This window comes from Lutra lutra, chromosome 5, assembly GCF_902655055.1.
Source record: "Lutra lutra chromosome 5, mLutLut1.2, whole genome shotgun sequence".
Taxonomy (NCBI): Eukaryota; Metazoa; Chordata; class Mammalia; order Carnivora; family Mustelidae; genus Lutra; species Lutra lutra.
The window spans coordinates 27,686,459-27,710,408 of NC_062282.1; the positions used below are offsets into that span (position 1 = coordinate 27,686,459).

The 23,950-nt window shown below is 43.4% G+C and overlaps 1 protein-coding gene across 7 annotated transcripts in view; it reads left to right on the plus strand.

Annotated features, from left to right (window-relative positions):
- The window catches only part of RAI14 (retinoic acid induced 14), a 139,211-nt gene extending 115,481 nt beyond the window's left edge, over nt 1-23,730 (plus strand). For 4 of the 7 annotated variants that reach the window (XM_047728909.1, XM_047728907.1, XM_047728908.1 and 1 more), the window contains 13 exons: nt 3,016-3,073; nt 3,805-3,875; nt 5,439-5,545; nt 6,291-6,469; nt 6,725-6,753; nt 7,823-7,909; nt 8,815-8,901; nt 11,281-11,338; nt 14,301-14,419; nt 15,087-16,622; nt 17,948-18,097; nt 21,140-21,205; nt 21,795-23,730. In XM_047728909.1, the coding sequence (XP_047584865.1) occupies nt 3,016-3,073; nt 3,805-3,875; nt 5,439-5,545; nt 6,291-6,469; nt 6,725-6,753; nt 7,823-7,909; nt 8,815-8,901; nt 11,281-11,338; nt 14,301-14,419; nt 15,087-16,622; nt 17,948-18,097; nt 21,140-21,205; nt 21,795-21,872 (2,625 nt within the window). In that variant the 3' untranslated portion in view covers nt 21,873-23,730. The remainder of the gene's footprint in view (nt 1-3,015; nt 3,074-3,804; nt 3,876-5,438; nt 5,546-6,290; nt 6,470-6,724; nt 6,754-7,822; nt 7,910-8,814; nt 8,902-11,280; nt 11,339-14,300; nt 14,420-15,086; nt 16,623-17,947; nt 18,098-21,139; nt 21,206-21,794) is intronic. The other 3 variants (XM_047728905.1, XM_047728910.1, XM_047728911.1) reach the window with 3 other exon arrangements.
- Nucleotides 23,731-23,950: the final 220 nt, after the last annotated feature.

Sequence of the window (23,950 nt, forward strand, 5' to 3'; positions counted from 1 at the left end):
ACGACGTCTGTAAATCTTTAAAGATGAATATTTAATGAACTCCCGATCGCAGTCCATACCGTAACATCCAGTGGTTGCCAGTCAGAATGCAAGCTGGTGGTTTTCAGGAAGGGCACAGAGCAATAAAATCTGCGCTTGGAGGACTGTTCTGCTGCGCTGTAGTCTCAGCCTTCGTGGGCGCCGTGTGGGACCTGGCATCGTGCTTTAATTTGCTTTGCAATTCTAATGCCTAAATGTGGTCACATTCTTCAACTTGTTGCGCTCTGTTGATCACACAGCTTCTTGTTTTGCATTAATCATGATGCAAGCTACCACCAATGCAGGAAATGCATCACCTTAACAGGTCTTTGAAGTGAAATTCAAAAAATAGATCAACATCTGGGATTGTGATTATTATTTTTGTTTTTATTATGAGGCATCTCTCTGGAAACGGTTAACATAGGACTTCTCTGAGACCCGGCACTCCGGATAAATGACAGATCACTGACTTGTCCCAGCATCCTGCCTCCATACCCTTGGCCTTCCCTTAATTTCTTCTTTAACTTATTTGTCTTTTAAATCTACATTCCCAGTCTGGCTTGGCTATCCAGACTTTGCATCTGGCTCTGATTTTCAGGAAGAATGAGCTTGACAAGCTGGAAGTCCTCATTGGCAGGGAACAGATATTCTAGCCTTTAATGTAATTTTATATCTGGTTATGCAAATGGATTGGTTTTTCTCTGGAATCTTTGAAGCCTTTAAACACGTCCTTGTGCTAGTCTAAAATTAGGCCAAAGCATGGTAAGTCGTCACTTGATCTCCATTCTTCTTACCACCGAAGGGCAGACAGACATTTCACTCTGACATTGCCTGTTCTTGCTCCTGACTTGCAGACTTATTGGTCTTCTTTCTGAATAGTTGCTAAAACCTGAGGCTTTGATGTCCTCCTAATGGGCTGCTTTCCTTGCGTCCTGGACCTCTCTGGCCAATTCTTCACATGTGCCCTGGCATCCCCTGCCCTCTGTGAGCGGACTCTTGTTACCTCCTGCCCTGCCTTACCCTCTGCACTTAATCCCCTCTAGGCTCTCTAGGCGTCTCTTCTCCAGTGGCTGCCATTTTAAAGTTCTGAGCACAGAGAGTCTTGTGAGATTCTTCAAATTCAAATGAACTCTCTCCCTCCTCCAAGAGCCCCCTAGTCTCCCCCCCCCCCCCCGCTTTACAAGTGCCCCCACAGGCACGATGCACTGTGTCTAGTATCGAGTATATGCTCATGAACAGAGAACAGTGCAACCCCTCTCCCCGGTGGAACTGGCCATCTTGTAAACAAATCACCAGGGCACATCCCACAAATTGCACATCATGAAGAAAACTAACAGAGAACTGAGGGAGGGGAATGTTGGGTGGATATTCAGGGAAGGCCTCCTGGAGGAGGTGATATTTAAGCTGAAAATGATGGAAAGAGTCAAGGGAAAAGCATCTCAGGCAGACAGAAGAACAAGTACAGAGGCCCTCTGGTAGGAGGGGCTCTAGTCAGGGAGCAAAGAAAGCCTGGGGCAAATCACGGGAGGAGAAAGGAGGACACAGGGAGTCGGCCTGTGTGGCTTGATAGATGACTGTAAGTCATCTGAGCACAGCGTGGAACTGTGGCTTTTAAGGAAGGCCTGATGATATTCACAATTTTAAAGGATCACTCTAGTCCTACAGAGAATAGGGCCAAAGGCAGAGCTGTGGAGAGCACTGGGAGGCCGCCACCGCTTGTCTGGGTGAGAGGGTGCTGGCTTGGCTGTGGTGGTGGGGGGGGGGGGTGGGAAAGAGAGTGGAGAGGGTGTACTGAGAGCACAGCATTGACAAGAAACGGCGGTGGAGGGAGGGAGACGATCCTGTGGTCTCTGGCCCATTGACTAGTTCCGTGATGGTGTTGTTGACAAAGATAAGGAAGTGTCAGGGAGAGGAAACTGAAGTTTAGGCTGGGCTTAGGAAGTTTAGTTTGAGGTGTCTACACGAGCAGGAATGTGAAGTAGCCAGTGGGACGTACAGCCGGGTGCTGGGAGCTGATATCTGTTGTGTGCAGATAAGAGCACAGGCTCTAGCCCAGCGCCATTTGGGAAAGGGGTTTGAATCCTGGCTCTGCCACTTCCTGTGACTTGAGCAAATTATTAACTACTTTGTATCTCAGTTTCCTCAGATGAAGATGCGAGCGTTAATAGTATCTACCTAGGGTGGTGAGGAGCCCAGAGAAGGTTCTTTGAAGAGTGCCCAGCCAGCCATAGCTAATACACGCTATTGTGGTGGTTATTGTTACAATTTCCATTTGAGAGTCATCAGCCTCTAGATGGGTGTGGAGGAGATCACGAAGGAGGAGAGCAGTGAGGAACCCCAAGGTTCTGTTTGGCTAATGGAGGGGGAGTAGCCAGAGCGGGGGACTGAGGGTTGGGGGGGCAGGCTAGTGTGGGCTCTAGGAGCTGAGAGGAAGGAATCCTTGGAGAAGGGCGTGGATCACAGTAAGAGGAGGACACAGATGTTTGTTGTCATGGGAAACATGAAGGTCAGTGGTGACCAACTAGGGCCATCTCCGTGGAGTCTGGAGAAGAGCACGCAGCTGCGCTGGGTTTGGAGGTGAATGGGAAGTGAGGGAGCATGGGTTCCACATTGGCCGTTCTTGACAGAAAGTTGGTTTTGTGAAGGGGGATAGAGAATTAGGGCAGGAAATGGGGGGAAAGATGGGATCAAGATGAGAACTCCTAGAGCATATGTGTTAGCTGGTGGGGATGGCCTGCTGGTGATGGGGTGCCAGTGTGAGAGAGAGGACAGGCCGGCCAAAGCAACAAAGAGGTGACCTTTTGCCTGGGTCACCTTTACGTGGAAATGAGTCCCGTCCCCCCTGCCCCAGTAGGAGACTGTAGGCCAGAGAGCAGCAATCGGGGCTTACTCCTATTTATGCTTTTCCTAATAAGACATATCATAACCTTGCCAGAAAAGGATGAACTAAACAGAACTGAATTTTATTATGTGTATTTATTTATTTTTGTCTTCTAGTCTAAATGCCCAGCCGAGAGCGTTGACAGTTCTGGGAAAACAGCTTTACATTATGCAGGTGACTTTCAGTCTCTTATTTATCTTCTGCCACAAAAAAAATATATATATATATATATACTAAATTTTCCTTTTCCTCAATCAACCCGTGGTCTTTTACCATTTTGTTTCTGATGCTGTTGTCTGTCCGCATTCTTAGAATTTCCATTTCCCTCAATTTGTGACGTGTAGAGTTTTATCAAGGAACTCATCTAGAATTCACCAGTTGCCTGCCAAACTGTCAGTAAGAATTGTCATGGTTATTACATTTTAATTAACGCAAGCTTCTTGTTTAAACTAAGAGGTACTCTTAAGCATTTGCAGATTTCATGTAATGTGTGATACAGATTTTTTTGATTTGGGGCGCAAAAGAAACCCCACTTTTATTTATCAGTGTTCTGTCTCACTGTCTGTCATTATCTGTCAGCACAGCTCCGAGTACTAAAACTCTGACACCGAGCTCAGGAATGATGACATTTATAAATTTCCATCAGTGCTAGTCATGGACAAGCTAAGTCCTACAAAAAGCTAAACCGAATATTTGCGTGAGGGCAACTGGTCTGGAAATATGGAAATTTAACAATAACTGAGAACAACTTACTTAACCTTCCTGATACCATTTCTCTTCAGTGCAACTAGAGTAACATAGGCAAACTGGGTGGGACACGAATGTTCCGTCCTGAAAGTGTTTGATGCCCTTCCTTGTGCCAGCAGCGTTGTGATGGGCTATGGTTGTTTGCTTCCTTTCCCCAGCGGCACAAGGCTGCCTTCAAGCCGTGCAGGCTCTTTGCGAACACAAAAGCCCCATAAACCTCAAGGATTTGGTGAGTATTGGGCAGCTCCTGGAGGTGGAGATGGACACGGGTTTCTAGAGTGCTCTGGGCTACTCCTGAAAGTCACGAAAACGTTTAGAGACCTAATTGTTTGGCAAGGCTAGTACTTTCCAACCTGGGTCCTCTTCTGCCAAATGGATTCGAATATTTTCCCCATCAGTCCCTAAATCATTAATAAGACATTTTGAAACGTGCATTTCCAGATGTATATATTTATTTCTGAGCTTGTCTGCCACAGCCTAAATATTAATAAGGCTTACTTTCTTGGTTTGTAGAAATAAGAAGTAAGTCTAAACAGAAGTTCTGTTAGTTGTATTCTTTCCCATGGGTCATCTTGGGTACTCTCTTGGTTAGGGTTTCCCAATTTCAAAGATTGCTTCTAGCCTATTTTAACCCTGTTGGGCTATTTTGAGAGTAAGTTTACATGCCAGTCACTCCTGGTTAGAAAGTTAAATTTCCTGCCATAGAATGGGAATTGACATCATTATACCTAGTGGGGATATTGCTAGGGGAGTATATAGAATCTGTAGATAAATTCCCACTCCCTGAATCTCGGTACTTCATAACCAGAAAGTATTTTAATTTCACAGAGATAACTTTTTAGAAATGTATCTGAAATTCAATTTTAAATAGAGACTCAATCTTTAAGCAGCAATTATATTTTTAAAAATCCTCATGTTAAAACCACTGGCTATATTTTATTTTTGCCTTTTTAATTTTTTAATTTTTTTAAAATTTTAGTTCCAGTGTAGGTAACATAGTGTTATGTTAGTTCCAAGTGTATAATATAGTGATTCAACATCATTTTCTTGTTTTAAAGGAATGCCAGTTGTCATCTTTAATCACTCTTTCCATTGATCTTTTATCTAGTCAGGTGTCAGGAATAGACAGACTCTTTTTTTTTTTTTTTTAAGATTTTATTTATTTATTTGACAGAGAGAGATCACAAATAGATGGAGAAGCAGGCAGAGAGAGAGAGAGGGAAGCAGGATCTCTGCCGAGCAGAGAACCCGATGCGGGACTCGATCCCAGGACCCTGAGATCATGACCTGAGCCGAAGGCAGCAGCTTAACCCACTGAGCCACCCAGGCGCCCGAGGAATAGACAGACTCTTAATTTATGTTCTGTTTGGTACCTGTAAGGTCATGAAAGCATGTACCCTCTGAGAAGCAAGTAGTGGGAGGAATGGTAGGAAGTGTGTAGTTGGCTTGGAAAGAGCTGCCACCGCCCTGTGGAAACAGAGTCATCCCTCAGTAAACACGATATACTTGCCTTGAGCCTTTACATGCTTGGTGTTCCCTCTCTCTCACATCATCGCCAGACTGAGTGGTGGTCACCGAGGCAACAAGCCACCCAAGAGTCTGAGGTTCTGAGGAAAAGCTGACAGTTGGTGCTGCTCCCTAACAAGAGCTGTGCAGAGATGTAATGGCATGCAGTGGGGACACAAACTGTCACAGTGGCAGGACGGCTCAGCAATAAATGTACAAAGAACAAGGGCCTTTGCCTTCTGGCATTTGGTGTCTGAGTTACAAAACGTCTCCATTTGTCTCCTAGGACGGGAATATACCACTGCTGCTTGCAGTACAAAATGGCCACAGTGAGGTCTGTCGCTTTCTCCTGGACCACGGAGCAGATATAAATTCCAGGGACAAAAATGGAAGGTACCACAGAAATAGAAATCATGGGATTTCGGCGATATCCACATTCTGGGAGTCTCAAAATAACATAGCTTTCTTTTGGATCATTTGTTAGAAAGTGGTTTTAATTTTTTCATTTTTTGCCTCTTTTTTTTTTTTAAGTAAACTCTGTACCCAGTGTGGGGCTTAAACTCACGACCCTGAGATCGAAATCCACGTGTCCTACTGACTGATCCAGCCAGGCGCCCCTCCTGCCTCTTCTGATTATCCGGAATCTGTTTTGACTTAAAAAAAAATTTTCCCTCAGACCACTGGGAACATCATTGAGTCTATGATGAAATTATTGAATACTAAAGTGACTAGGCCATTTCCAATGGCTTTTCGTGCAAAATTAAATAAGAGTAAGCATATTGGCTGCTTTTAAAAATAGTCATAATGACTTATAGGTACTTTAAAATGCCTGAGGTGAGAGGAGGACATGATTTGTGCCAGTCATATTAAATTCCATCATATTTAGAAGATTATGTTTGGAAGATTATGTCTATGTTATTTGACCTAATATGGTTTAATGTTTTGATATAATCTGAAGTTTTAAAAAAAAACCTGATTTCATCTTGCTAGCACTAAATTTCAGATTCCCTAGAAGATTAAGTGTATATATGTTTAACTGCACTTAATCTCTTTCCCTTGTTTTTAATATAAGATGACTTCCCAAGAAAGTGTTTTCCCATTGTGTTAGTACTAATTTGGTGTCTCCTTTTCTCTTTAGAACTGCTCTCATGCTGGCCTGTGAGATCAGCAGCTCTAATATCGTGGAAGCCTTAATTAAAAAGGGTGCAGACCTAAACCTTGTAGATTCTCTTGGACACAATGCCTTACATTATTCCAAACTCTCAGAAAATGCAGGAATTCAAAGCCTTCTATTATCAAAAATCTCTCAGGATTCTGGTATGTGAAAGAAAATAGCCAGTGTTGTTTTAAATTTATCCACTCCCATTTTCCCCAAAGGGTAAAGGAATGTGTGCAATATGATCTATTCTATTATTCTTTTAAACATATTCTTGAAGAAAAATGAAGTGTTAAATATTGTGTTTGTTGTGTTATGGGTGTGAGTGTGTGTATGTGAGTATCGCCCACTGAAAGTGGAAGTGAGTCATGGTTCTTACAGTTTTTTTTTTTTTTTTCTCACTTTTTCCTCTACAGATTCAAAGACACCAACAAAACCAAAGCAGGTATCTATCTTTGGGGGAGAGTATTTTTTTGGTCATCATAGCTTGTGGGACTTTGAAAATGTCCTGATTAAACCACTCTGTAGTCTACTAGAAAAGTGACAAAAACTATGTTGAGAATACTTAAGGAGTAAAAAAAAAAATCTTCAGAATAAATGATTCATCATTAGAAGATGGTAAAGGTTTCCTTAATTACCCTGTTGCCAAAGCATGTGACTTTAAAACTTGCTACTTATATATTCATCTTTTTCTGAAATGTACTAATATTTTCTGTCAGTGTAAAATGTTTGGTTAACTCTGTGAACAAACAACGATATTTTAAATATTTGTGTAGCCCATGGATTTTAGACCTCTGTCCATGGCAATGTTAGATATTTAATGAACATAAGAGGTTTAGCTTGTCCTTTCATTTTAATTGGAACTTTTCTAAAATGCCATTAGAGTTACAGACAGAAATTGAGAAGATTGCCCTGTGATTTTGGAGTTTTCTCCTAAAAACATCATTAATGTTGTTTCCTTTTTTGATGAATTGTATAGTTGGCTATTATATTTATTTACTTATACATCAAAATTCTTGAGAAATTATCATCAACAGGAAATAGTCAATACTGAATTTATTAGGTACTAACTGGGTTACTTATTTATAACCTTCAGAGATGACATTTCCCCTTGCTCCCATATCAACATTCTTTAAGAAAAGGAGTGGAAATAATGCAAAGTGGTGGGAATACCACCACTTTGCATCAAGATGGAAGCTAGACGAGGAATGTATCCTGGGTTCTAAACTAGGGCAGACAGCTCCCCATCTTCCACTTTCCCAGTTCTCTACACCAACTTAATCTGGTTTTGTCTTGTGTTTTATATTTTCTCGCTATTAAAGCATGGGCTGCTGGAAGAACACTTGGAGCATGCATATTACTTATTTTTATGTTGGTAGCAGATGTCAGATCTTGATAAAGTAAGAAATGCATGAACTGTTGAGGTTTTTCTCATTTGTTTGATGAAGCTGTTTGTTCAGACTTTACTAACCGAACTAACCCACCTCCGTTCTTTGGACTGTGATAACTTCCAGCATGATCAAGTCTCTAAAATAAGCTCAGAAAGAAGTGGAACTCCAAAAAAACGCAAAGCTCCACCACCTCCTATCAGTCCTACCCAGGTAAAGACAAAAGCAAACCAACAGTGAACAAACCTTAAGCCAACAACAACCAAAAGCTGTGATTTTGTCATTTTGTGTTTAGGCCCAAAAGAAATGTTTTAGAATTGACTCTTAAATGCACATTTGAAGTTTTCCATACTGGTTTTAAATCACAGATAGCGGTATAAAGGATTTTTATTATTAGTAGGGAAATAATGTTGATTCTTATTTATTGCAAGGCTGAAGAATTGAACAGTGTCTTTTTTTAAAAGCCTTAAGGAAAAAAAAATAAAAATCAATAAAAACTTCAGGGAAGTTTCTCGAAATCTTATGACAGAAACCGCTTCCTTAAGTGAAGCGCAGTCTACTTTTAGGACCTCACATTAATAGCTTAAATAATGGCAGGGAGAGTGGGTAGCTGATGAGGCAGTTAACTGAAGATGAATTTTAGTTGTTTTCTTAAAACACTGCTAAAAATATATTTGCCTTTCTAATTACATGCAAAGTTGGCTAATATTAAAAGGGGCTTTCATTTCTGAGCTTATAGTGACTGTTGCCTAGAGGAGGAAGCTCAAATGTCTGTGAAATCTCTCAAGTAGTTGAGAGGAATATCTCCTCTGATAAGTTATAGTAATTATGTGAGCATAGTCTCTGATAATATTTTCAACATGCCACAGAGGTTTGATAGGTTTTGAAAATTGCTTCTTGTGACTATAGGAGCAGAGTTACTTAGTTATACTCTGCAAACTTTCAGAAAGTCTTTGAGGGGCTGCATTAAGTTGAAAATACCCTTGAATTCATTGAGACTAAGGACGGTTACTGTTAGATTTATTTGCATTGGTTAAGTAGGGGAATTCTGTGGCACTGGAGAAGAAAAGACCTTGAAGAAGCATTCTTTATCTGTGATTTTCATTTTGTTTTTTAAGTTGAGTGATGTGTCTTCCCCAAGATCAATAACTTCAACACCACTTTCGGGAAAGGAATCCGTGTTTTTTGCCGAACCACCGTTCAAGGTAATTCCCTTCTGTGTCCAATTAATTTTGAATCTTAAGATACATAATAGATGTGATTTAAGTGGTACAACATTGGGCAAAACAGAATAGACTTTCCAGTGATTGGTTCACCACCTTTTCATCATAAAGCACCACCCAGTTATTTCTCCTGGCCTGGGCTCCACACAGAAAGAGTAGAATGAGTAAATTACATTAATTAAGTAATAACTAATTTTCTTCCTTTTAAAAAAAGGGACAAAGATAAAAACTGATAGCCCGTCTTCTTACTAAATCTAGTTGATATAATGCCAATCAAAAAAGAAAGACATGTTGATTATTCTCTGATGTCTTCTTGACAAGTAATCGTATATTTTTAATTGTTTTTTTTAAACTAATGTGCATTAATTTTAGAAAATCCATTCTACCTGATTCTCTACATTTGCTGTTGGAAAGTATTTTTAGAAGTGGGAGGATATTTCAATTTACTATCTGTTTACCTAACCATCACTAGGAAATTAGGCTTGGAAAGAAAATAAAATTTGTAATTGTTAAAATGAAATTGCAGTGGTATCATTGTATATTGCTTTCCCCCATCTAAGAATCACTAAAGATAAATTTTCTTTGAACTTGGATGCACAACAATTTGAAAAAGATTCTGTCAACATGACATTTCCCCCACTTTAGAGTTTATTAATAAATTCTTAAGATGAATATCTATACAAGGAAAGGAAAGAAAGTTATGTTCTTACAATTAGTACCTTGCTATCTTCTAATATAATTATGGCTCAAAGGATGCAACGCATTCCAAAGAACAGTATCACAAATTACAATTTTCAGAAGTAGAGTGTAAAAAGACTCATTTCTTTAGCTGCTGCCTCCCTGCCCCTGCACACACACAAAAGATAAAAAGCGACACCATTTAGAATGGCTAAAGTTTAAAAATACCAGATGTTGGTGATGATGTGGAAGAACTAAAATTGTCCTACTCTGTTGGTGGGAATGTAAAGTGGCAAAATCGGGAAACTGATTTTAAAAGTTGATCACGCACCAGCATATGATCTGTCCACTCATCGATGTTTAGGCAAGAGAAATTAAAATGTGTGTCTCAAAAAATTATATACACAAATGTTTGTATTAGCTTTATTCGCATATCCCAAAACTAGAAACAATCCAGATGTCTGTCAGCAAGTGAGTAGATGAGGATAATGAGATATGTCCATACGATTAATTATTCCCTAGCCATAAAAAAATGCAGAGCTGTCCCCGTAGCAATGTAGGTGAATCTGAAAGTCATCGTGCTGATTGAAAGAAGCCTGACACAAATTCATACCCATGACATTCCATTTACAGGAATTCTCGATCATGCTAAAAGGCAAGCAGCGGTTGCCTGGGGACAGGTGGGCAGGGACTGGCTGTGTTGGAGCAGGAGAAAACTTGTAGAGTTGATGGAAACATTCTGTGTCTCGATTATGGTGCTGGTCCCATGGGTGTGTATCTACCAGAACTCCTCACACCGTAAACTTTAAGTGGATGCCGTTTATTGTACCTTAAGGTGGTTAAAAATTAAACATCTATTTTTATAAAGTGAAAAGACAGCTTTTTGCAGAGATAAGCGCTTGCCAAAAATGAGCCACTTTATTTTTAGCATTTGGGCTTTCACAGAAGTTCCTTTGCTGAAAACTTATCTCTCTTATCAGGTCTATGGCTCATCGGAATGAAACATAGTAATTTCTGGCAACGCCTTGTGTTTTGTTTTGAAATGAAAGCCTGGCTTTGAAGTTGCAAGAATTTTTGCAATGTATTTACCAGACAGATATTCAGGGATAAAGGTTTAGAGGAAATCTTCAGGGGGTTGTCAATCCATGATTGTAAAACTTTTTATTCCCTTATAAAATTATGTTTATCTTCCCCGGGGGGTCTTACTTACTCCAATTTCTCTTAGAAATATTAATAATCATATATTAATAGCAGTTAATTTATTAAAAAAGTAAAGCTAAAAAAGTACTTCTAATGTATTTTAATCAATGTATTACCCAGACAGGTAAAACTTGTATTTGACTTCATTATGAAAGTAATTATTTGCCATCTCAAGTTTTAGGACACAGATATAAAGTTATTATAATATTATTAAAAGATATTTGTACTATACTTATTAAGTGAAATTTCCGAAAAATATTTTGAGATTATATGCTCTGGAACCTAACATTTTAGAGATCATATCTCAGTAGATAATTGTCACTTTTATTCACTTATATTTTAAAATACTTTCTTTCCTGGGGATGTTCTCACTTTTTCTAGAAGGGTAACTGTTCTGTGTCAGCTCAGGGAGGAATATTTGCTTGCTTCTCTTGTGGAGTACTGCAGTCAGGAATATTCTTTTAAGTCATTTTTGCGTTCCAGCAGGCTGAGATCAGTTCTATACGGGGGAACAAAGACAGACTAAGTGACAGCACTACAGGTAAGATGAAGGGGCAGCTGTTTCTGTTCCTTTGACAGGTCCGTAGTCCATGGCTGTTTAAAGAGAGCAAAGGCCAAGCCGGGAGGGAGTGCAGGGAGGTCGGAGAACCCTGGGATGCCTCCCAGCCCACAGCTGCCAATACTACACAGACTGACACTTTCTCTACTTCTGGAGGCTTTCACCTGGATTTTAAGGAGTCTCTAAGCGTGGATGTGAAAAAATATATATCCGTTTTCATTTGTCCATCTCTCCAACAAGAGAATTCACAGATAATGTCATGTCACCTTACAGTTGCCGTGGGTATCTGGAAATATCATTTACTGTCTCTTTACTAGAACTACAGCAGTTATTAGACCTGCTGCCACATGTGGTTATTTGTGTATTACAAAATCAGCTCTGAAATTACAATAGCCTGGGTATTCTCTTTTATGCATTTTATTTTATTTTAAAGATTTGTATATTTATTTTAGAGAGAGTGTGTACATACGCAAGTGGGGGTGCAGAGGGAGAGAATATTCAAGCAGACTTCCCCCTGAGTGCAGAACCCAACCTGGGGCTCAGTCCCACGATCCTGAGAACATGACCTATGTGCAAACCAGGAGTCCCTTGCTTATCAGACTGAGTCACCCAGGCACCCCCCCCCCGCTTTTATGCATTTTAAATAAAACACTGTTTTGCAGCACTCCTTGCCAGTGGGCAGCAGGTTATCTACCGAAGGGAGAGCTAGCTGAGCCCCTCCATGGCTGCACAGTCTAACTTTCCTACTTTAGTTTTTAAATAGATATACACAAAGACACAGTGTTAATGAATTCACACACAATCATACTCTCTTCACCAAGACAGGGTTTAATTCATTGCCTTAAGAGTCCATCCCAGGGGTTTACTCTCCAAGAATGTGGTGCAGTATCCCCAGAGACCATTTAAAATGTCACGTAAATGATTTCAAAAGCTCCTTTGGCTGCAGCATTCGCTTTCTTAACCCTATCATGCATTTCATGTGTTTGGCACTTTTAGCTTACAGAATTTAGAAATACTCATCCTGGCACTGATCCATGTTAATTGAATACTTGTTACATTGGATTCTTTAAAAACCATCCATTTTATTTTATTTTATTTTATTTTTTAAAATTTATTTTAGGGCACCTGGGTGGCTCAGTTGGTTGGGCAACTGCCTTTGGCTCAGGTTGTGGTCCTGGAGTCCTGGGATCGAGTCCTGCATTAGGCTCCCAGCTCCATGGGGAGTCTGCTCCATCTGACCTTCTCCCCTCTCATGCTGTCTCTCACCTCTCTCTCTCTCTCTCAAATAAATAAAATCTTAAAAATATTATTTTAGAGAGTATGTGTATGCAAGCAGGGGGAGGGGCAGGGGGAGAGAGAATCTCAAGGAGACTTCCTGTTGAGCCCGGAGCCCGATGGCAGGGCTCAATCTTAGGACCCTGAGATCACGACCTGAGCTGAAACCAAGAGTTAGACACTCAACCAATGAGTCGCCCACGCGCTCCTCCATTGTATTTGAGAAGTACTTTCTGTAGCTTAGAATTATCGTCATGCTCTCAGTCCTCTGGTTTATTCTAAACTCACCATACATTATGTCAAGGGGACTCTTTAATAAAGCTGTGGTTTAGGCACCAGACATTGAAGAAAGCATTTCTATGAAGAAATGTCTTTTTGCGTCCTTCCAAATTAAGATTAAATTTTTCATCTTTGGATTAAATGGCTCTGAGAAAATAATAAAATAACAGTGAAGAATGTAGGTCAGCGCTGTTCAGACGGTGGTCTGTAAACTGTTGCCAGTCCACAGGAAGTAAGGAGTTTGCACCAGAAAGCCATCCAGCGATACTGCTAAGCACGCTGTTTTGTCCAGTAGTCTTTTCTTCTCCCCCATAGGAACACTGCATGAAGGAGGGGGTGTGCTGAATGACATTCTGGAACAAGGTTCTTGTCTCAGTGAGCACGTTGAGTAGCATAGCTTTGGATGCCATTTCAGCATGATAATCAGGAGGATGTAAAAAAAAAAAAAAAAATCCTACCAAGAGTAGGATTGTGGGATTCAGAGCAGACCGTTTCATGGTGGGGCCCCCAGTCATCGGGTCATCCAATGCCATGAGGAAGAGGCAAAATTTGACGTGGGTCCTGAAAGATGCCTACAAGTGACCTTGCCGACAAGTGACCTTGCCGACAAGTGACCTAGCCAAATGAGATGCTGCAGGGGCAGTCATCTGCAGGAAGAATTACAATAGCAGCCTTGTGTTGAGAATCTAGAGGGGGATGATGGGAAGTTTGAATCTGTGTTATTAGAGATCATGGACCATATGCCTGAAAAAGTACGCTGGCACCAGGTGATGGAGACATTAACCCAGAGGAAGGAGTCTGGAGATTAATTCTGGAGAGAAAGAGTGATTAAAGCACTTGAACCACAGGACTGACCCTATCAAAACATGTTTCAGGAAGATTAGCCTGGTCAAGGCTCTATTTTTAGTGTTGGGTGGGGGGACACGCGAGAGCGTGCACGTGCTTTGTTGTTTCTGGGCTGTTTGCAGGGTTTTTGAGCCAGGTGATAAAGTTTGAACTAGAGGAACAGGGGTAGGGATAAAAAGTGAACCAGGATATTTCTGAAAGGATTCACAGAAATGGGACTTACTAGGCATGGGAGGAACAAAAAACAACCGAGATATGACGCTTAATCAGGTGAATGGAAAATGTATGAGCAAATCCCATCAGTTTTCAGATGAGCTTATGATGCCTCCAGGCATCTGGTCCTGTGCTGGGAAGTCCCCAGGAATGAAAGCCCAGGACCTGAGAGTTGCTGTTCATTTACCTGGAAGCTAGGGGCTTTCATTCATTGTCAGGACCAGGAAGAAGCCCTGGATTAGGTAGAAAACCACTTGGTTAGAGAAAGGTTAGAGAAAGACTGGTTTGATTTTTTAAAATATTATTGTAAATTGCTTTTCACTTTTCCAAGGTGCTGATAGCTTATTGGATGTAAGTTCTGAAGCTGACCAACAAGATCTTCTTGCCCTGTTGCAAGCAAAAGTCGCTTCTCTTACCTTGCACAATAAGGAATTACAGGATAAATTACAGGTGGGTACAGAGATTGCTACCACGGACTCTTTGTAGGGTCAGACTATGGGTTTTTTCAGGTTAGTCAGATGATACTTTGTTTTAAACATCTCCAGTAGTTTCTTCTTTTTTTAAAATATAGTTAGCCTCAAGTATTTCATAGTTTCAAATTATGTCTTTGTTGAAAGAGGAGGTATTCATTAACTCCCTTTCTGTAAATTGCTAAATTGGTCAATTATATATGATTATATACTTAGTCTGTTTTATAGATGACATACATGTATATGTGTGCTTGTGCACGTGTAATTACCCCTTCATGTAGTAGAGCTCATCATTTAGCAGATTTAAGATCTTCAGTAAGAACGAGCTGTACTTATGCTCATTTCCCTTTTTGGCAACTGCAATAATATGAGAAGCAAAGGAAAAATTATGAGTCAGAGGCTTTAGAGCCAACACAAATCTTGTGTTTCGAAAGTGGCACACATCAGCAGTCCTAATAGAGCACAGAATAAGCTTCGTGTCATTAATCTGCCTCTCATGTCCTGGACCGTATTTTGTCACGGGGCACGAGTATAAAAGGGACCCTGCAATTCTCCCATATGGAAGCTCTGGATTTGTTCTCTCCTTCCCGTTGCTTGCTCACCTGACTCCATCTTTGGTGCCATGTCCTTCTTGCCTTTTTTCCCAGGCCAAATCACCCAAGGAGACAGAAGCAGACGTGAGCTTTGACTCCTACCATTCCACTCAGACGGACTTGGCCCCACCCCTAGGCAAACCCAGCGACACCTCTCCCTCAGACTCCAAATCATCTCCCGCTGCCTTACCACAGTCTGCGAGTAGATCCACTCTCGACGGCGATGGCCAAATTCAGCAACTACAAGAGATCCTGCAGGACCTGCAGAAGAGGCTGGAGAGCTCCGAAGCGGAGAAGCAGCAGCTCCAGGCCGAGCTCCGGTCCAGGAGGGCTGAATTGGTGTGCGTCAACAGTGTGGAGATTTCCGAGAACGGCTCTGACCTCAGCCAGAAACTGAAAGAAACCCAGAGCAAATACGAGGAGGCCATGAAAGAAGTCCTCAACGTGCAGAAGCAGATGAAACTGGGCCTCGTCTCGCCCGAAAGCGTGGACAGTTATTCGCATCTCCAGGAACTGAGGATCACTGAGGAGGAAATAGACGTGCTGAAGCAGGACCTCCAGAACGCGGTGGAAGAAAGTGAAAGAAATAAGGAGAAGGTGAGAGAGTTAGAAGAAAAACTTATAGAGAGGGAGAAAGATATGGTCATTAAGCCTCCTATAGAAGAGTACGAGGAAATGAAAAGCTCATACTGCTCTGTTATTGAGAACATGAATAAGGAGAAAGCATTTTTGTTTGAGAAGTACCAAGAGGCCCAAGAAGAAATCATGAAATTAAAAGATACCCTGAAGAGTCAGGTCACCCAAGACGCTGGCGACGAAGCCGGGGACATGAAAGAGGCCATGAACAGGATGATAGATGAACTCAACAAACAGGTGAGTGAGCTGTCCCAGCTGTACAAAGAAGCCCAGGCCGAGCTGGAGGATTACAGGAAGAGGAAGTCTCTAGAAGACGTGACGGCTGACTATATCCATAAAGCGGAGCATGAGAAACTGCTGCACGTGACGAATGTATCCAGAGCTAAGGCAGAAGAGGCGCTGTCCGAAATGAAGTCTCAGTACTCAAAGGTGTTGCATGAGTTGACCCAGCTCAAACAGCTCGTGGACGCCCAGAAAGAGAACTCTGTCTCCATTACGGAACATTTGCAAGTGATAACCACCCTGCGGGAGACCACCAAAGAGATGGAGGAAAAAATCAGCAGTCTCAAAGAGCACCTTGCCAGCAAGGAAGGAGAGGTGGCAAGGCTGGAGAAGCAGCTCCTGGAAGAGAAGGCCGCCATGACCGATGCCATGGTGCCCAGGTCCGCCTATGCAAAGCTCCAGTCATCGTTAGAAGGTGAGGTGAGTGTGTTGGCCTCAAAATTAAAGGATTCGGTAAAAGAGAAAGAGAAGACCCATTTGGAGCTCACCCAGACAAGAAGCGAGGTGTCACAAACGAAAAGGGAAAAGGAGAATATTCAGGCTCTCTTAAAAGCCAAAGAGCAGGAAGCAGACGAACTCCGGCAACAGCTCCATGACGCTCAGGAAGAGCTGGCAGAAAGGAAGAGACAGTCGGAGAGCTCTTCCAGACTGGAGGAGGATAAAGACAAGAAGGTTGGTGAGATTCCGTTGCTGTTGCGTTTCTAGCTAGCAGGCCTTTACCCTGGTTAATGTCTTTAGTGTTGGTTAGCATAGACCTGTTGCGAAGGCACAAAAGCTCTACACGTGACTCCATCTGTCCCCATGACCACATTAAGAGTAGTAGGTTGGGGACGCCTGGGTGGCTCAGTTGGTTAAGCAGCTGCCTTCGGCTCAGGTCATGATCCCAGCGTCCTGGGATCGAGTCCCGCATTGGGCTCCTTGCTCGGCGGGGAGCCTGCTTCTCCCTCTGCCTCTGCCTGCCATTCTGTCTGCCTGCGTTCGCTCTCTCTCCCTCTCTCTCTGACAAAAAAAAAAAAAAAAAAAAGTAGTAGGTTGGACATTTCTATTTAAAAAAGCAAGTTGTCTGTCAGTCTCCTTAGATTAAAGCATTTCACCTATGTGGCACCTATTTTCCCTTTTAAAATGATTTTGCCTAGTGGCAGGGCTCATGGAATCCAGACAGGTTCTTCCATCATATAGAAACCCAAATACTCCCAGACTTCATCCTGCTTCCCTAAGCCCGGGGAGCTTTCCCAAGTCAGTGGAAGAACTGCCCTCCTTGGCTCTCACTGGCAAAGGTGGACAGGAGGGGGTGTGTGGGGAGCAGGTGATTAGACACCGGCTGGGTGTGGCTTGGAGGAAGGAGGAAAACAAAGGGGGACTCGGAAAAGAGTGCGGAGCCTGAATGCCCTCTGCATCCCTGGTCCCCTGGGTCAGGTGTTCTGAGGGGCACTGGTCAGAGCACTGGGGATCATTTATTCCTTTAATATAATGAAGATTTCAAAAAGAGCTTCCAAGGCCAAGGAGGCAGGGAGTTGGAAGGCAGAGGCCGGGTTGCAGGGAGACGTTGTGACTACTTTGAAGCAAGATGTCCAGAGAAATCAGGGCTCCCAGAACTGCTTCCTGACTGCCTGTGTCAGTGCTACTGAACAAGACATAGCTGTCTCCAAATAAAGAATGCCCAACATTCCTGGTTCTGATTTCTTTTTTCAACAATACCCCCTTTCAGAGTAAAAAAGGAAATGAGTGCCATAGTGTTTGTTACCCTCATGCCTCAAAGCACAAGATTTAATCCGGGGCCCTTATTTGAATATAATGGCCTTAGAGGGCCATGTGGGGTTGCTTATTTTGTTACCGATTTCACATTATGGACTTTCCTTAAAAAATAAAAAAGAAACTGTTTCAAAGTCTCAAGTCCCAGAGGCCAACAAGAGGCCATTGTTGAAGGCTTAGAATTCTCTGGAATTTTGCTTCGGCAGGCCCTTTCTTGCCTATTGATAGTTTTCCTTTCTCGCCAGATCAGTGAGATGTCGAAGGAAGTCACCAAGTTGAAGGAGGCCCTGAACAGCCTCTCGCAGCTCTCCTACTCCGCGAGCTCGTCCAAGAGGCAGAGTCAGCAGCTCGAGGCGCTGCAACAGCAGGTCAAACAGCTCCAGAACCAGCTGGCTGTGAGTGGGCTTCTCTCCAATGCCTGCGGTGGGGGTGGGAGGGCGGGGGGTGGCTGGCCAGGCCAGGCAGATTATGTCACCTGCTCACCTGGGTGAGGGGAGAAGAGTCCCAGGCATCGCCTGCAACAAGATTAGTCACCTGGATCTCTGGGAAGAGAGGAATCGGCAGGACCATGGTGCAGGCCTCGTGGTTACGCATCCACTGATTGTGCCCCCCACTCCGGCTTTCTACCACAGTGTCCGGCAGTGGCAAGAACTTACTAGGGGCCAGGACCTCTGATGGGTGTGTCTCTGTGCACCTGAAGCTGCTGCTTGGCCCCTCTCCTTGTTTGACCTGGGAAAGTCCTCTCATATCTGTATTAATTCCCCATGGCTATTGGAACAGACCAGCACAAACTTGGTTTAAAACAAGAATCTATGCTCTTAAGATTCTGGAGACCCGGGGCGCCTGGGTGGTTCAGTCAGTTAAGCGTCACTTTCGGTTTTTGGCTCAGGTAGTGATCACAGGATCCTGGGCTGGAGCTGCATGGGGCTCTGTGCTCAGCAGAGTCCTCTTGTCCTTCTCCCCTCCCGCTCTGCTCGTTCCCCTCCCCCACATCGCCCTTGCTCACACTCCTTCTCTCTCTCTCTCAAATGAATAAAAATCTTAAAAAAAAATTCTGGAGATAAGTGTGAAATCTATTTCACTAAAGGCAAGGTACCAGCAAGGCTGGTTCCTTCTAGAAGCTCTAGGGGAGAATCCATTTCCTTGCCTTCGCTAGCTTTTAGAGGCTACCCAAATTCCTTGGCTCATGGGTCCTACCTCCAGCTTCAAAGCATATCACTCCACCTCTGGCTCTGCCCTCCCATCTCCTCCACTTTTGCTTCTCTCTTATAAGGACTCTTGTGATTACACTTAAGGGATACCTGCATAGTCAGTATAAACTTTTCCTCCATCTCAAGATCCTTAACTTAATTACAACTGCAAGGTTCCGGTCACCACAGAAGTAATATTCCACAGGTTCTGGGCATTGGAGTGTGGACATCTTCGGAGGGCCACCATTTCACCTCCTTTAGCATTTAAGGTTTTAGCTGACATGGGATGTTACATTTTCCACGTGAAGCCACGTCATGGACTATCACTAGTTTCGTTGACAAGCAGGACCTGGGATGTAGGATTTCTTCAGTATAGACTTGATACTGGTGAATTCAGGTTTCTGCAGTCCTTACACTGGCTGACCAGAGTACAAAACCAGCTTTTTTGTGTTATCAGCTCTAGCAGTGAAGGAGTGATCAGGGGAGGGGAAGAGGCTCCCTGTTGTGTTCCGCAGGTCATTTTTCTGATGAAGTGGTTTTCACAGACTTGTAGACAAAATGCTGATGGTTCATACAATCATTTTTACAATTTTCAACACCTTTAATGAATATTATATATGGCGCCAATGATCTAAAAGAATATGACACAGTTCCCTTCTTCACCGAGTTTATACTCAGTGACTTTCCATATTCTCAGTCAGCCTCCACTGGTAGAGAGAAGACCAGCATGCACCAGCATGCACCGGGCATATGGAGGAAATGTCTTGAAAGGCTTCCTGTAGGATGTGATGCTTGTGCTGAGTCTCGAAGGGATAGGTATGAGGCAGCAAGGAATGGGATGTGGCATTTAGATGGCCCTTGGCAGCCTCGGCAGGGACAGTCCCCGTGGAGTGATGGGATGGAATCTGAACCTCAGTGGGCTGCCTAGAGAAGTGACCAAGGAGCCAGGTAGCTGATGGGGCTGAAGAACCATAGCTGGAGGAAGGGGAAGCCTAAAGTAGATTTGCTGGAAAGAAAGGAGCTGGTGACCAGAGGGTGAGGTCCTCTCTTTAAAGATTTCAGATGCAATGACAGAGACAGGGCTGTGACCTTGAGAGTGCATGGCTGCAAGGAGGAGGAGTAAGTCATTGAGGTGGACGTTGGGGAAACTGAGAGACCGAGGTGTTTGTGGCTCAGGCATGTGGATATCGCAGTCACCCAAATGATGACTGAAACAAGGATGGAAAGGAGGATGGTGATCAGAAGACGAAATTTTAAACGATTAAGTGGAGGTATCTAAAAGCTGAGAGGAAATGACAGGGAGGTCCTAAGCCCACCTTCTAATGGCATGACCATCAAAGGACTGAGGTTTCCAAGGTTCTCCTTGAATAGGAAGGGCACCTCATATTCAGACACTCATAGGAAGGAGGTGAGAAGGGTACTGATGGGCTTTTGTAGACTTTGGAAATAATTTGTAGATGATAGTCTCAGTTTTCGTCATGGAAAACCATCGCCTCGGAAAAGTTCAGAGCCGAGTGAAGATTCTTGAAACAGTTACTGAGAGGAATTGGAACAATAGCTCAACAAGGAGAAACAAGCATGAACAGCTGTACTGAGGAACCGGCTGAGATTGGTGCCACCACCCTGTTTGTTTCCAGGGTACAGCTGTACACCGACAGCTGAGTAACTGAGCTCCCTGGGGGACTATATGATTGGCTGTATAGGGACAGAACAGTAGCTCCTTTCAAAAGAACAGATTTTTAAAATTAATAAATATTTGGTTATTGTGGAAAAGTTGGAAAATACAGAAGACTCTGGAAAAGTTTCTATAAATAAAAATGGTCCATAATCCAACCACTCAGAGATGGTCCCTTTTTGCATTTGATAGTTTCTTTGCACCATTTACTTTGTGTGAATGTGACTGTGTATTTGCATAAGTATGTATACATATATTTTTTGCAACAAAGGTGGGATTACGTAATAACTACTTTTTCATGGATTTTCTTCTAAGGTTGACATGCCAAAATATGAAATAGGTTGATTCTTCCCCCCCTGAAGAATATCGGCAGATGTTTCCCTGAGAATAGCAATAGGTATTCAGAAATATACAACCTAGTGAGCCCACAATGGTTTTAAAAGCCTCATATGCTAGCATTTGCTGAAGGAAATCACTTTGGGTAGCATTTGGCCATAGCTTTCTCATAGGTTTTTGGTTTTGTTCTTTAACGGTCTCCTAAGCTCTTAACACTGTCACATGTCTCTTCCCAGGAATGCAAGAAACAACACCAGGAGGTCGTATCTGTTTACAGAATGCATCTTCTGTATGCCGTGCAGGTATGCTGAATATCCTAAAGAAATACCAGAGCAGATGTCACCCAGACTCCTGTCATTCAACTAGTAGAACAAATGAAAATTCGGGGGGAATCGTTTACATTGAGAAGCTTTAAAAAGCTCATTGCTTTGCTTTGGATTTTGTCAGGAGCCTGACGCCATTGTTGGAAAGTAGCCTCAGCATTTGTTGAGAAATGGAGGAGGAAGGGGCTGTTACCCCCACCAGCAGCAGCAGCCCAGGCTTCGTTTTCAGGCACGCCCGTATTCTCACAGCCGTCAGCACAGTCTCACCCCCATGACTCTTGGCAGCTTGGCTAGCTGGGCTCACATTTGTAGCTGAGACCCAGAAACCCTTTGCTGGTGGGTCTGGTAGACCCAGCCTCATCAGCCTCCAGAGGGGAAAAGCACAGGGCCCTCTCTCTCTCAGTCCCGCACAGAAATGTGGGAATTGATAGGACTAACATTCCTTTGGATTTGGATGATCTGGGGGGAAAGCCAAGGGCTTCATCTCAGCCAGTCATCTCATTCCCTAGGGGAGACTGCCAGGACTCAACTTCGATTCTAATGATTGTCTTTTGGTTGCATTTCCTAGGGCCAGATGGATGAAGATGTCCAGAAAGTACTGAAGCAAATCCTTACCATGTGTAAAAACCAGTCCCAGAAGAAGTAAAATGGATTCCTTGGCAGGGCACTGCCCCCTTGTTGTCCATCTTTGTGTTAGATCTGGAGTTGTTGACAACCACTGCCATTGTGCTCACTCATGGTCCGCACCGCGGCCTCGCAGAGCTTTTTCCCTTTCCAAAGGCAGCTTTCTGAAGACTTTCTGAGGCCCCGGAGAAGACTGTCCTCCTCAGAACCGCTTAGAGACTTCAGAGCAGCACAGGTGACACACCGTGTTAGCCCTTCAGATTCCAGAGCTGGGGTCAGCCACACCCAGGGGGTCTGGTCCTGGTGCTGGCCAGTGGGCGCCCCCCTCGGTGGCTGACCAGCTGACGGCCTTTGTTGCCTTTGTTCCCGCATTCAGGCCGAGGCGTTCAGCACCGGGGGGGAGGGTGGGGTGGGGGGCTCTTCTTGCCTTTGGTTTCCAATCCTAAAACACGATTCAACTTCCGACCCAATTAGTCTGGCTCTAGTTCTGTGGCATGCGCACTGAAGAGCCTTTATCATGATATCCTGTGGATTTTAAAACTCATTCCGTCATTCCTCCCCATCTGCCTTAGAAAGCTCATCGCGCTGCTCGCTGCTCCTCGGTCCCAGGTCCCACGGTGTGGTGAGCCCTGTTCACTCAAATCCGAAGCTGAAGAACAAAAGCCGATTGCCCTGAGAAGTTCTTTTTAAGCAAATTGTTGACATATTGCAGATTTTCTATGCAAACTGGCCTCCTGCTGTTATCCGTGAAGCTCAGGAATCCAGACATTGGTGTTTCAACAAGGGACAGTAAACTGCGTGTTTACAGACAAATGAAATGCCTCATGGTTCTTAACCTCAATTTTTTAAAAGTGTTTTTTTCTTTACAATATTTTTATTGGCTCTTAAAGATGTTTTCATAGCTAAACCCCCAAATAAGCAAAATCTATGTTAGACTCTATTAACAAAGTATTTTTAGGTAACCGTGCTTGCAACTTTTTTTAAAGCCTAACTCTTTCTTCAGAGTTTTCCGCTATAGCCAGGGGTGGTTATGTATTTATTCCTATTCCAAACTCTACGTGAGCTGCCACCGGTATCCCTAGACTTTCTGCCATTGTGTCCTTAGAACTGTAGCACATTTCTGAATACGGTAAACCCTCCCTTTTACCCCGTATCTTTGAATGCCCCAGCATTACCAGCGCCCATAAACGATCTCGGGAGGGACCGTTAGTACCGATCTCTTTTCCAGTGTTGAAACTGAGAATCCCCATACGGTACACATGATGGTGCAGAGCAAAGGTTGTGTGTGTGTGTGGGGGGGTATTTCTGTTCACTTTACTTTCAGGTTAAAAGTGTTTGAACTTGCCTGCAGCTTCCTTATGGCATTTTTGTTAAGGAGGGATGTCGGCCAAGCACAGACCGCTCCGAAGTGTGTAACTGAAGGGGCAGAGGCCTGGCCCGACAGGGCTCCACGCACCGTAGGGCCGCCTGGGCGCACAGGGTGCTTGACTGTTTGGGAGGATGTGTTCATCTCTATTGGACGAGGACCAAGGACAGCAAAGCAGAAATGGCTTTCAAGCTTGGTGTTACTTTTCTAAAGTTGTTTATAGTTCAGCCGTTTCGAAAATGCTCCAAAGAAATGTGAAAAGGACTTTTTGTCACAGCCCTTAATACAAGCAGCCCTCCCCACTCCTGCCCCCGTGCAGAAATGCTGCAGAGTATAAAACTTGAGACATTTTGTAGGATGCCTGACAAAGTGTAGCCTTTCATCTTGTTTCAGGATGCATATTTATTATAAGTACTCCGGTTAAATATTGAAAAGCTATATGCTGTAGTTTAGCATTTTTGCCTTTGTAATTTACAGAAGGTATTGCAGAAAATAAACTTTGTTTCATTTTGCATCTCTGTTGTTGAGTTTTGGTGCATTCATGAGCATATGTATGGGGCTCCCGAGGAGTGGCTCAGTAGCGCTGGGGTGTGATGGTGTTTTTTGCCCAAGTCACACGCAGTGGCAGGCAGTGGTCCTCTGTCACCTCCTTGCTGTGGCATAGCATCTTTAATCTCGGACTTGGACTCCCCCATCCACTTTAGATGACCCCTGATTACATGGCGCCCACCCAG